The sequence below is a fragment of the Thermobia domestica genome, chromosome 1 (assembly GCF_964235325.1).
Source record: "Thermobia domestica chromosome 1, izTheDome1.hap1.1, whole genome shotgun sequence".
In the NCBI taxonomy this organism is placed as follows: domain Eukaryota; kingdom Metazoa; phylum Arthropoda; class Insecta; order Zygentoma; family Lepismatidae; genus Thermobia; species Thermobia domestica.
The window spans coordinates 115,755,582-115,769,408 of NC_137454.1; the positions used below are offsets into that span (position 1 = coordinate 115,755,582).

A 13,827-nucleotide genomic window follows, 5' to 3' on the forward strand; every position below is an offset into this window, starting at 1 on the left:
TTTAGGAACACAGTCTTCACATGCTGCATGTACAATATCATTGAGGAAATCCAGGGCTTCATTGACAGAACCCACTTCAAGAATGTCCCATGGAATTAGAGACAGGGCACGATTAATGTCAACCCAAGGGGCTTTCCTCCACAAAGGAGCTCGATGCTTACTAGATGAGTAATATTTATTTATTCTGTGAGCTTTTTTTATGTGGAATAAGGCCTCCAAGCTTTCATGATCAGAAGAGAACAGATTAAGTGATGGAGTGATAACACATTTATCGAGCGAAGACAACACATAGTCTAGTATCCTATTTCCTCTTGTATTGTACATATTGTGTTGGGCGAGTCTCAGTCCATGAATAAAATTTTCCAGGAACCAAGTCTCTTGTAGGTCGGTGGGAATAGCTGTTCGTTCATCGGACCACTTGATGTGCATGTTAAAGTCACCAAAAAGTAAAACATCTCCTTCTGAAAGTGCAGCTAGTGTAGAATCCCGGCAGGCTTCCAGAAGGGCCATAGGACCAGTTTTGTGCGGACGATAAAAACAGCCAATTAGCAGTTTTTTACGTGGATTAATACGCACTTCAGCCCAAACTATTTCACACGCCGTTTTCAAGTCTTCCCTCAGTCTACTCGGCCACTTAGAATGAACGCACACAGATACTCCACCTGCATGAGTTCCTCGATCGCTCCTATAGATATTAAAGTATTGAAATAGAGGAATTTCAGCACTCGATACATTTTCATTTAACCACGTTTCACTGAGAATAACACAATGGTAGGTCAGAAATTCTGGGGTATTAAGTGCACAGTCAAACAGTTTATTCTTAACAGATTGCACATTTTGGTAGTAGCATTTAAAAGTAATATCGTTTGGATGCTCATTAGAAGTTGGGCCAGGATTTAACTGATTATCACCGCACAGTAAAATTTTTAGTATTAAGAAATGTATATTTTTATTAGCACTTTTTCGAACACAGGTCTCTTGTGGGATGTAGGTTACAAATCTGAAGACTGAAGTATAGGCGCCTGACGAAACAGAAAATGGACAAGAAACAATCTCAGAATCACCATAGGTTTGTCTCTCATTGAAGCGATTTTCATATACGATAACTTTCCAGCGTAGCAGCGTATTAAAACAAAGTACGTAAGCCAAAATTGCAGTAAGAATTGTAAAAGTCACAGTGTAGTCACAAAGAGATTTAAATGACTTCATATTTACCATATAATGAAAACAAATCACAAAACACAAGTAACATTAATAAGTTTCTGGACTAAACCTGGTAACACTTTCGATAGGTCAATTACAATACCAACACTCTTTGAGAAATGAGTTCCCAACCCTGAGTTTTGTACTCCGTGTGTAGACCCCGTACAAATCTCCATGCGGTTAGCAAGATGGCCATGATTGTAATATAATATTTACTGTAAGTGTTTGAAAATGAATTCTGATCAAACAAATGAAACACTTATAAACTCCTTTCTAAGTAATGTCGCACTCAATGAAAATATATTAATAATCGATCGCCAGTTCAAAATTAGGATGTAAGTTAACGAAGAAAAATGTAAACACATAGATGTTATGCACTTGCAAGTACATGGAAATAAATCACATAATGTTATGCCACTTTTAAACTTCCTACACCACTCGTATACTTGCTGCAAAAACAAACACGAATCACTATACTTTGCTGCCATCTTGCGATGAATTTCAGTTGGTTTCACACCTTCACTGTTCAAAACCCGGCTCACCGAACTCTGTTCTAACGTGGTGCATATGGTCAGTGGGGCGGTCATCTTGATACTGATACTGCCACGTTCGTCGTTTTTCTAGCAGCACTCTGCCACCTGTCGGTAATTGAGTGCAACTCAAGGCATATTACTGCCATGTATCGAAGCAATCGTCCAACTTTATGGCATTTGATTATATTTTTAAGGTTTTCATTTGATCCTCGTACGTATATAGAAATTAGTTAATTTCTCGCAGACCCTACCTCTTCATTGTTGGCAAATCTTTTACAACTGAGCCATTTTTTTTTCAAGTGCGGGAAGAGAAAATAATTCGAGGTGGCTAAATCTGGTGAATAGGGTGCCGGGGGGGAAATTCGAATTTCAGTTCCTTGATTTTGGACTGTCTTCATGAAACAACATTTTCTTTTCCGCCAAGTCGGCTGTTTTTTCTTGATTTCATCACTCGAACGCTGCATAAATTTTCATAATACTCACCGTTGATCGTTTTTCCTTTTTGAAGGTAATCAATGAAAACTATCCCACGCGCATCCCAAAAAACTGACGCCATGACCTTGCCAGCAGATGGAACTGTCTTTGTCTTTTTGGAGCCGATTCTCCCTATTCAGTTCCTTGTTTTGACTGTTCCTTTATCTCGACGATGAAGTAATGGACCATGTTTCATCCATGGTTTTGAATCGTCGCAAGAACACGGCTTTATTGCTGTGAAATATCGCCAAGCACTCGATTGAAACATCCTCACGATGCAGTTTTTGTTTCATTGTGAGAAAACGCTGCAGCCATCTCGCGCACAGCTTTCTCATGTCCAAATTTTCAGTCAGTGTGCGATGTACAGCACTTTTTGAAATGCCTGTCATGTCTGCTAGCTCGCACGCTTTCAGTCGACGGTCATCCAATACCATTTTGTGGATTATCTTCATCATATTTGAAGTGGTCACCTTTTTTGATCGACCACTGCGATGTTCATCTTTGCACCTCGTACGGCCTCGTTTAAACTTTGGCAACCCAGTATTCTACTGTTGTAAACGAAGGAGCGGACTCCCCGAGAGTAGAATCGAACTCGGTTTTGATATTGGTTGGACAGACCTTTCAAATGAAAGTATTGTATCATATAACGATGACCCATTTTTATCCATGTTTACAAATTCACTGAAAGCGTTTACTGTTGATAACTGCCAAACAAATGCTAAACAACGTAGCGCCTTAAAACTTAAAACTTAAACTTTATAAGAAATAGGGATGCGCACAAGACAAGATTTGTGGCTGTCTCGTCTCGAAAATGTGCTGTAAAAGTGATGTCTCGACTCGAAAAACGTATATTTTTCTATTGGAAGAACCGTGTCTCGACTCGAATTTTGTCAGGAAATCCTGTCTCGACCCGTCTCGTGCGCATCCCTAATAAGAATGGTACTTTCGTAAAACAAGTTGCATCTATTAAATGATAGGGGTTGGAATGATCGATAATAGTAATAAAGCAATAATAGAATTCCAATAACAATTACCCAAATAATAAAATTTGATTAAAGAAATTAACTAAAATAATGATTTGTTCATAGGATCTTAGTGGTTCGTCGAGACTTATATGAAAGAATTTTAAGTTGTTTACATTTTTTTGTGCAAACTTAAGGAACTGATTAGCTAGGTAAGTGGATACCACATTGGATTGGAAAGCAGAAGACCCGGGTTAAATAACAAAAGTGGATTTTTGGAGGCCCCTAAAGACTATTTGTTTGCCTATAGCTTTCTTTTTTGAGTCGTATATAGTATATGAATAAGCCCCGAATAACGATAACGTAAATATTTGAGCTTGACCTTCGTTGCATTCTCTGGCAAGAGGAAGAGGAACTGTTTTTGTCCTGATTTCCAGCTTTATAACAAGTTTTCTGATCGGCATTTTGATATGAGATCAAACCAGAACTCTCAAAATTACAAGCGGATATGTCATAATATAAAGAAGTAAAATAGAATAAAATAGTGTTATGCTTTGTTATATAACACTTTTTTTTATTATTTTTTATGAACTTGTATCGTCATGGACAGACAGGAATTTTACACTTCGCTGAAGCGAACGTGGGTAAACCTGCCAAAATGTGATTGATAGGTGATGTACTTACTGTTTCGAATCCTGGTATACACATACTGAACAGAACGTTGGGGAAGGTTTCACACGCCAATTACAATAAATCATCTCAGAAACATGACAGGAGCATGATGTTTGAAAATGCTATTATAAGGATTCCTAAGGGATGTGTTGCGTAACAAAAGTTTCATTGTACAGTCGTCAGCAGAAGTGCATGCCTTCCCACTAGATATTCTATTGCCAAAAAGCTTCAGAAGACGAATTAACTAATTTGAATATGATTTTCTTTAGCGTAAAGGGAATACAATGGATATGGTGTGGTAAACTTAATTCCGAAAGTACAGAAAGTTTAATGGAGAGGTATTCGTTAAGTACTGACTGTACTGGAATATAACGTTCATGCCTGTCTTTAATATATATATATATATATATATATATATATATATATATATATATATATATATATATATATATATATATATATATATATATATATATATATATATATAATAAATTTATTTGTTTATTTAAATGACAAGTATGAGGGTGATATACCTATATGAACATGATATATACACCTTCATTTATTCCAATAGGAAAATATATCGTCTCATTATCATAGATTTCGAAAAGGGCAAATTTGTTGACAGTTCTTTTCTCTTGCCTGCAAGGGAAATAGTGTGTCTTTTTAGGAATTTTCATCTAACACATTTCTTATTTAAATTCTGCGAATTTGAAGTTAGCTTCGGTTGAGAGAGCATAGATGTATTATTTTGTTCACATTTAAGCTATCCTCGTTTGAAACACTGTCAATTTATGCTGCGAAGTTCTGTGCTGTGTGTATAAGATAGCTGTGTTCCGGAAGTTAAGGATAAAGCTCCAGAAAGTGAACAGACAAAGCTCTGCCGAAGATTAAAAGAGACTGAATAGGACACTGGAAACAGAGATCAAAAAAGAGACTGAATACGACATTGGGAACAGAGATTAAAAAAAGAGACTGAATAGGACACTGGGAACAGATTAAAAAAAGAGACTGAATAGGACACTGGGAACAGAGATTAAAAAAAGAGACAATAGGACATTGGGAACAGAGATTAAAAAAGAGACTGAATACGACATTGGGAACAGAGATTAAAAAAAGAGACTGAATAGGACATTGGGAACAGAGATTTAAAAAAAGAGACTGAATAGGACATTGGGAACAGAGATTAAAAAAAGAGACTGAATAGGACATTGGGAACAGAGATTAAAAAAAAAAGACTGAATAGGACATTGGGAACAGAGATTAAAGAAAGAGACTGAATAGGACATTGGGAACAGAGATTAAAAAAAGAGACTGAATAGGACATTGGGAACAAAGATTAAAAAAAGAGACTGACTAGGACACTGGGAAGAAATTGCATTCTGAGCGTCGTGATAGAAGATATATTTAGTGATGCTTTCAGAAGAGTTTTCCACGGGGTCACTTTCAATACATGGGAAGTGAAAATAGTACTGCTCAAATACTGATAATCCACATTGAGCACAAATGGGGGTAGACAAATATCGTGTGTATGGGTTTTCTCGGGGTTCTCCTGTTTTCTCCCACTTTCTTTGTCCAATCGTTTCATTCATCATCATCAACGTTCCTTAGCCTCGATGCATAATCGTGAGACGTAAAATTAGAAATTTACTTTAATTTCATTTTCTACAATAGCACGATCGGAGATATGGTCTCGGGGGAGGGGGGTTTTCCACACGAGTCACGGTCTGAAATTATCAGAGGATGAAATGGAGATGGAAAAGTAGGAATGATGATGACCGAAGCGCATGATGCATCTCAAATTACAAGAAGTGATCTTCCAGTCGGTGGCGGCTCTTGAGGGAAGTCACTGGAAAAAATACGATTTTTTCGCTACAAGCAAAAGGAAGAAGGCTTACCTAATCCATTTATTTCTACATGTAGAAATAATTAGCATATTAAGTAAATTTGTAGCGATAACGCTCTAAATTTTACCGACTTGATTTCCCTCGAGAGCCGCCATTGCTTCCGGCTATGAAAGGATACTTATGTTAATGTGTGACTATAGAGCTTAATAGGCATTACGTAATCACAGTGTCAGTTTCTTTTCATATTGCAGCACATAATGGAAATTCAAATTATTGTGTCATGAAGATGTGTGATATTCTTTCGTAATGTTTTCTAATTACGTACTAGAACACTAACAAAGCGCAAATTTTAACATTGTTCTATTGTTATTTCATGATTCTGAAGAATATAGTTAAAATAAAACTCTCTGGCTATATAGGCTATGATTGGTCTAGACTAGCTAGATATACACTGCTGCTCAAAAGTTTTCGAACAACCCGGATTTTGTGAGCATCTATTATCTTTGGTACGAGAACTTTGCCGCTGTATGCCAGAGGTACTCGTGTGTAAAGCATAGACGACAGTTGAATCGAGATCTGAGACATTGTACAGATAGAATGCCTATTTATATATGTTAAAATTGAAATAAAAGATAAACAATTTGATATAAATATTGCATAGTATAAACAAAACTATGAAAGATGTGGCAACATATTTTTGTTTGAAAGATGTAGAGATAAGTGGTCACTGCAGTGATATTAATATGAAAGAACAAGAAGTTTTCCAAATTTTGCATTTTTTAAATACTGTATTGGTATGCTGTTTAAAACGCCAAAATACCATACTTTGAAAAATGTATACAATGGCTAATATTGACCTTTTGTGCTCAATTGTCACTCAGTGGGAACGTATATACAGTGCTCGTCGTAGTCTTAAAAGTTTGGTATTTGTGGCTTTATTAACGTTAGCATATCAATAAGGTCTAAAAAGCTGCAAAGTTGGGGATCTTTTTTTCTTTTCTTTTTCTTTCTTTCTTTCTTTCTTTCTTTCTTTTTTTTTGTTCCAACTTCTGTCACTGTATTGACATCTTATGTCCACAGTTTTCAAATAAAACTAATATATTGCCTCACTTTTCACACTTTTGTTTATACTAGACCTAGCTATAATATCTGTACCTCTTTATATATATATATATATATATATATATATATATATATATATATATATATATATATATATATATATAATAACCAGTTTTGAGAATCATAATCAGACGTATCGTCTCTAGTACCTCTCAGACCTCGATTTAACGCGCATCGAATCTTAAGTTTTAAAGCAGGAGTACCTCTGACACACGGCGGCAGAGTTCTCCTATCCAAACTAATAGGTATTCAGTACATTTTCACAAAAATCCGGATGGTTCGAAAACTTTTGAACCGTAGTGCACATTAAACTGAGCGATGTGTGATTTGTTCATGTTTCAACGCCGTTGGTAGTCTTGCCTTCTACACCGATTCTCGATACCTACTAATTCAAGTAACTCATTAGTTGCTCCTCCATTCCGGACCAACACCAAAAATTTGAGATTTTTTTTTAACTGAAGAGCCAGAAAAAGAATGTATATGTTGAAACATGCGTCTATGTATTTTGTTTTAAAATATTTTACGAATGATTTTATTAGTCGAGACTTTGAAATGCTATTTACTGTCTAACAGGTTCGATCCCCGGTCAAGTTTGTAGTGGACCACATCTCGTCCGTGGATTTTCTAGGAGTACTTCAATTTCTCCCACATCCTCATTCCACCAATTCTTCCATCATCATTCACTTGACTTTATCATCTAACTCCCTTAGCCTAAATTGTATAATCCTGGGATGTCAAACTGAAATATTTCATTTCATTTTATTTTTATTGTATAACAAGTCATTTGTCCTTACTGTTATTATTATTATTTATTTATTTATTTATTTATTTATTTATTTATTTACGCGTATTTATTTATTTATTTATTTTTATTTATTTTCTTGTAGTTATCTGTAAACATGGAAGTGTGTTCATTTGAATGTGAAAAGGATGTTAGCAAATTGCAATAAATTGTTCTTATTATAGACAGTAAATTCTCACATCCGGAAACTGATTTTATTTTTTGTTGTGAGTTAGAAAGGAAATGCATCCGGTGATATATCTACTCGTTACTTCCTCTTAATTTATGAAAGTGCATTTGTTATTTTTTATTTGTAAAGGCAATGTACACTTCAGGGGCGGATCCAGGACTGCTACTTAGAGCTACTTTTAAGAGCTCCAAACTCTGGGATGGGTTTAGTTATATATAAAATTTAAAAAAAAAAACTTTCCTCTTCTGGGGCGGGGGGAGGGGGGGCGATCGCCCTCCAGGATCCGCCACTGGTACACTTTAAATGATTTTTAGAGAGAGAAGGGATGTAGTTTAAAAAAATAAGCGATATGACTTCAAAATTTGGGGATCCAAAATAGGTGTGCTACTTGTGGTTCAATTATAGGATAAGAATGAGCGTCCTTTATTTAAACAGAAAATTGTTAGCTCTACTGGGACACAGTGGGTCAGTGGTAGACCGTTCACTTCTGGTGCTAGGAGCAGGGCAGAGTTGGCGTGGGTCAATGAAAACTTGACCCACCACCCACCATGACCCACTCTGACCCACCACCCACCATGAACCACTTTCATCCACTGTGACCTACTCTGACTCACCAAAATCCATCGTCATCAACTCTGAACACGATCCACGGCCTCTTCTTTACTGACCAGAGTTTACACTTGTAATAAAACAAGACTGTGAAATTGTCACTAATCGAAGTTTGAATTTCTAGTCAATCGCTCAAGCACCACTCTGCTACAATAACGGTGGATCTGACCTTTACGATATAAAATGGTAAAGTGTTTGTCAGTGAGGAAATTGAAACAGTTCGAGGTGGGGGGAAATCAGTGTGAGCCTAAAATATACTTGTACTAAAAGAGTATTCTTGCAAGTGTTAATTTCTGAACGCATTCCACAAGAAACTTCTATTCGCAGGAAAATACCCCTGTATAATATGGAAAAGGTTGTGGTTTCTCAGTTCACAGTATTTTTCTCACAAAAGACTTGAAAAATCAGTTGTTCATAGGGTATAAAGGTGCTCGGGTACCCTATGTGAGAGCATCTCCATAAAGTATGCTCATAATTGTAATTGTAAAGTATGCTGGAGCAGGACTGCCCATCTGTTTCACGGGTACCGCTACAATTTTCATGGGCTTCCACTGCTCGTCAGTTACTGTTTATGAAAATACCCAAGCAACAGTTCGGAAGTCACGAATTTCCTGTATTATCCGTAGACATCGGATTTTTATGCAGTTAAAATTCACGAAATATGCATGCAACTATGCTGTCAAATATATTAAAATATGCACTAACAATGCAATAAAAGAGAGCATTTTCAAACATGCAGCAAAGTTGTGAGAAAGTTTTGTAGGTGAAATACAACATCGAAGGCGTACTTTACCTTTTAGGAACTTCTCTTTAGTATTTATTTTTGTAATATTTACAGTTTATATACTTCTAACTTTTAAAACACACAAAGATTATAAGATTAAAATGAACACACTGATATGATAATATAATCTTTTAGTTTTTCTTCATAATTGTATTTTAGAGTGTATTTACTTTACACGAAATAATACGAACTTCACTTTACTACATGTTTTCGCTTTACAAAAGAAAGAAAAACATTTGTTTTTAAGGATTTACTCCTTCCCGTAATTAGTCTTAACAGTATATCTTGAGATGCTTCTCTGTATTTGTTTAGTGTGAATTTCTGATATTTGTAGCCAGAAAATGGTCTCTCAACATCAACAGGTATCACTTTATGATATTTATAGACAGAAGCAAGCACAGTATCTATAATTTCTGCAAGTTAAAATCTAACTCATGAAGATATTTTCCCATTTCTTCAAATGTTTCGAAGTCTTGAGTTTCTGGCAAGAACATCTATTTCTTTCCCACAGAGCACGCGAATTTACCGGGAACTGATTGGAACTCGTGCTGAACTTCATCAACTAGAGCTAAGCTTTCACTGAACAATATTTCTCGCGTCTGTTGTTTCTAAATTGATGTTGACACTATATTACAATGAATCTTTATCACCAGATTTGCCTTAACATCTTAGGTATTGTCTTCGCTCTGCTGATCGGTTGCTAATAATATTCGTTCTCCATAAACTAGGTATACTTCCATCCTCCAACGCAAGAAGTCATCCCGTGCATAGACATTTAAATGCATTGAAAATACAAACCAAAACTGGATTTATTGCATGTTTTAAGCATATGTCTGAAATAAAACATAGAATATGCTGAGTATGCTCTTAATCACCAATATATGCAGTAACCTTTGAAATATGCATTTATATGCACTATAAAACTTCAAATTCCAGCTGTATTATTGTTGTTAGAAGCCTCTACAAAGTTTAACAGAGATGCATATAAGCAAACAAAATATGCATTTGCATAAAAATCCAATGTCTAATTATCAGTGACTAAACTTTATTTATTTATTTAAACTAAGGGGTTTTTAAACACTCGCTAAATCCATATTATTTAAATCTAATTTTAATATCTTTCGGTGTAAGTGTACAGAAGCTCATAATTTCATTTCAAGTGTATGTATGTATTTGGTACTTCATTTCTCGATAATTACTGGCCGAATCTAAATCAGATTTGGTGGGCAATCTCCTTCAGGGACAAGCTCGGCTCGCCTTGTATGTGTTACTTTATGTCTAGGTAATTACTGACCGATTCTGAGAGAAATTTGGTGGGCAAATGACCCATCATCTAAGGAATAAAAGTTGCTATATTTGGTGACCGAGTTCGGCCAGGGACGAAATTTGCACTCTGGGAGCATCTTAGTTCGGTTCACCGGCCGACTTTTTTATTTATTTATTTTAATCTCTAGAAACATTATGATTATTTTGTCGTAGTTGAGAATTTCAAATTTAAAAAAATCACAATCGAACGAACGAAGATGACTTATTAAAGAAAAAAAAACTTTTCTTACGCCTCCCTCGACGTTTTTTGGAGTTGACTCTTCTTATGTACAGCTCGACTAGGAGTCCCTGGTTCTATCCTAGGCCAAGTGATTGTGGCAGACAACACCGTATCCATGAGCTGTGTAGTTTTCTTCTACATTCTCATTTCACCAATTCTTTTGCAATCGTTCATTACCATTAATTATCCCTCTTCTTTAATGTAAAGGGCATAATCGTAAAACGTTAAATATAGATTAAATTTAATTTTCGTTTCGGCTTCAATAGAATAATAATGGCAGAGGTGAAATATGTTCTTCGGACACTGAAAACTATTTTTCATTCTATCTCACTCCTGGAATACAATATTGAAAACGTAAGTAGTAATGGATTTCCGCTACTTTAGTTTCAATAGAGACAGAGATGGAACGGATGCTTGGGGCACTGATTCCATATGAACAAACATTTCTAGTTATTTCTTATAGTATTTGCCCTGTAGGGATCCAGTATAAATCTAGCATCTCTAGTTTCGATAGAATTATAAGGGTGGAGATACATGCAATACATATCCATCGATAATTTTAGTTCCTTGCAAAGTAGAATGTTCTGTATTTAGAAGAGGATTTCCTTCTCACATTCCAATAATTCACTGAGTTTGTTAGGTTTATATTTAAGTTACTTTGATCTTATTCGTACGAAAGAAAAGAGAGAAGGGATTTTTGACAAAGAACTGGGCGCCTACGAGTAACCAACCTTAGTCACTACTAAGCAGATGTTTGGGCAGGTGTGAAGTCGTATAGATGCTGAATATCTGGGTTTGCTATTCCACGCTTGCTGTAAATCTTGGCGCATAGTTAGTTAGATTTGCTATCTGGCGCCGCTTAGGTCTGGAGACCTAGCAAGCTAAGTAGATGTACACAGCGTAGATGACACTGGATTGCTAGCGGATATGCGGATGTGCGTTATTCTACTGGAAGATGGAGTCCCGGAAATTGTCCAAGTGAAGTCAAAGGGCAAATGTGATGACACGACGAATGTGCAATGCGCGCTAGTTACGCGCCTCTTAATGAAGACTAGTGGTGAGCATGATGTAGGTGTATTGTCGCCATACCAGTGTCAAGTGGGGATCCTTTATGGCGAGTTCCAAACCACTGGAGTTTCCTGCTTACTTACACGTCTACGAACACTCATATGACAGTCACTATGTCCGATACGGAATCAGCTTCCGTCGCAAAGTACGACCTCCCTCTACTTTCCTCTCTACTTTCTTCATTAAATTTGTTTGCACATGTTATCGGATTCAGGAACATAGATTGCACATTACTTCGTAAGTAATTCATTGAACTGAGAGGTTCTATCATTTTCGAAGTATGTAGCTTTAGTCTCTTCCCTTGTGTTTTCTCAGCGTTTTTCCATTACCTTCGGAGCCGCAGTGGCTCAGTGGTAGAGCGTTCACCTCTGGTGCTTGGGGTCCCGGGTTCGATCCCAGCCCCGCCAAGTGAACTTTGTGGTGGACAAACACCGTGTGCGTGGGTTTCTCGGGGTTCTCCCGTTTCCTCCCACTTTCTTCCACCATTTCATTCATTACTCATCATCACCGTCTCCTTTAGCCTAACCGGCATAATCGTAGGACGTAAAACTCAGATTTCATTTCATTTTCCCATTACCTTTTTATTTCACCAATTTTCCCACTGTGATTTACTGGTAATTTCCTTTAGCTAAGAGCTATAGACTTCAGCGGAGGAACATTAAAGATTTCATTTTTCAGTATAAAATAAGGGTGATTTAGGGGTATCAAATCCACATATATACCGTGCGCGTTTTTGTCAGGGGTCCTGCATGTGTCCATGTTTAAAAAAAATAGTGAACGATAATCTATTTTATATAATTGTTTTTGTATAATTAACTTATTTGTCTTTTTTATTATTTTTTTATTAGGAATCCACGTATACTGTGGTGATGATTGATCCAGATGCACCTAATCACAGTGATGGACAGTTCTGGCTTCATTGGATTGTCAGCGATATTAGGGTAAGTTCACTTTCTTGGCAGTATTTTCTCACTCTTTTCATAGAAACTTTACTTTCTAAACAATATCACAGTGATCAAACACAATTCTTTATTGTAGCGTATTTCACCAAGTTTACCGATCTTCATCTTGTGTTTGATCCCATCTCTGAGCTATATCATTTACTCGTGTGTTTCTGCGTATATGAATTTCCAAATTCATACAGTGTGAGAATAAAATAAATATTTATCTGTTGAAATCAAATGACAGTCATTCGTTTGAGTGTTCGATGGTTCCTTCACACATTCTCACATTTTCCTATTAAAAAATTCTTTTATATTTTCTCCTTCCACAAATATTTCTAGGTACGTTCTCAACACAGTGTTACATGTACTCGAGGAACATAAGAAGCGTGATCACTTAATCTCATTTTGGAGTTACTTTGTTTCTAATTCTCTATATAACGGAGTATAATCTCTATATATTAAACCTAGGAATCCCAAGAGGAGGGAGCTCCTCGACGAACAGGGTACTTTTTGTTAATTCAAACAAAATGTTATCAACCAGTTGTTCTTTTTTTAAAGTTGTTTGTTTGTTGCAGTTACTTAGACAATTTGCCATAGTGATATCTCTCCAGAATATCAAAGGTAATTCTATCTCCCATGTCTCCGAACTAAATAAAGTATGTATCTGGCAATATTGGCCAGTCAGGCAACAATTTTGAATTAATAGTGGAAGCTGCGTCTGTTTTTATGAGTCATAGTAGTTACTGTAGCTTTCTGTACATAAAAACGAAATAAATGTGTACTTTATGTACGACAGTACACGTACACGGATAGGCTAAGAAAATTTAAAAAAAAAAACTCCTTTACCATTTATTATATTACTGGGTGAGTTCGAGGAGCCGCCACCCCCTTGGAGTGATCTGTAACCTAAAACAATTTACGGTTCCTAGGATTAGTGGAAGAAATGGAAAGGTGAAATAATTATATTGTTAATACTACGGAATATATTTGCAGAAGAATAGTTATTAAAAAGAAAAAGAAAATAACTCATTCGATATCTTCGTAATTTAAGGTTGATTTTGTCGGCTGTATTTTTCGAATACTTTCTACCAG

At 36.1% G+C, this 13,827-nt stretch overlaps 1 protein-coding gene across 1 annotated transcript in view; it reads left to right on the forward strand.

The window, feature by feature from the left end:
• The window catches only part of LOC145688226 (protein D2-like), a 186,900-nt gene that overhangs the window by 13,465 nt on the left and 159,608 nt on the right, over window positions 1–13,827 (forward strand). The window contains exon 2 of the mRNA XM_081762140.1: window positions 12,640–12,732. Coding sequence (XP_081618266.1) covers window positions 12,640–12,732 — 93 coding nt within the window. The remainder of the gene's footprint in view (window positions 1–12,639; window positions 12,733–13,827) is intronic.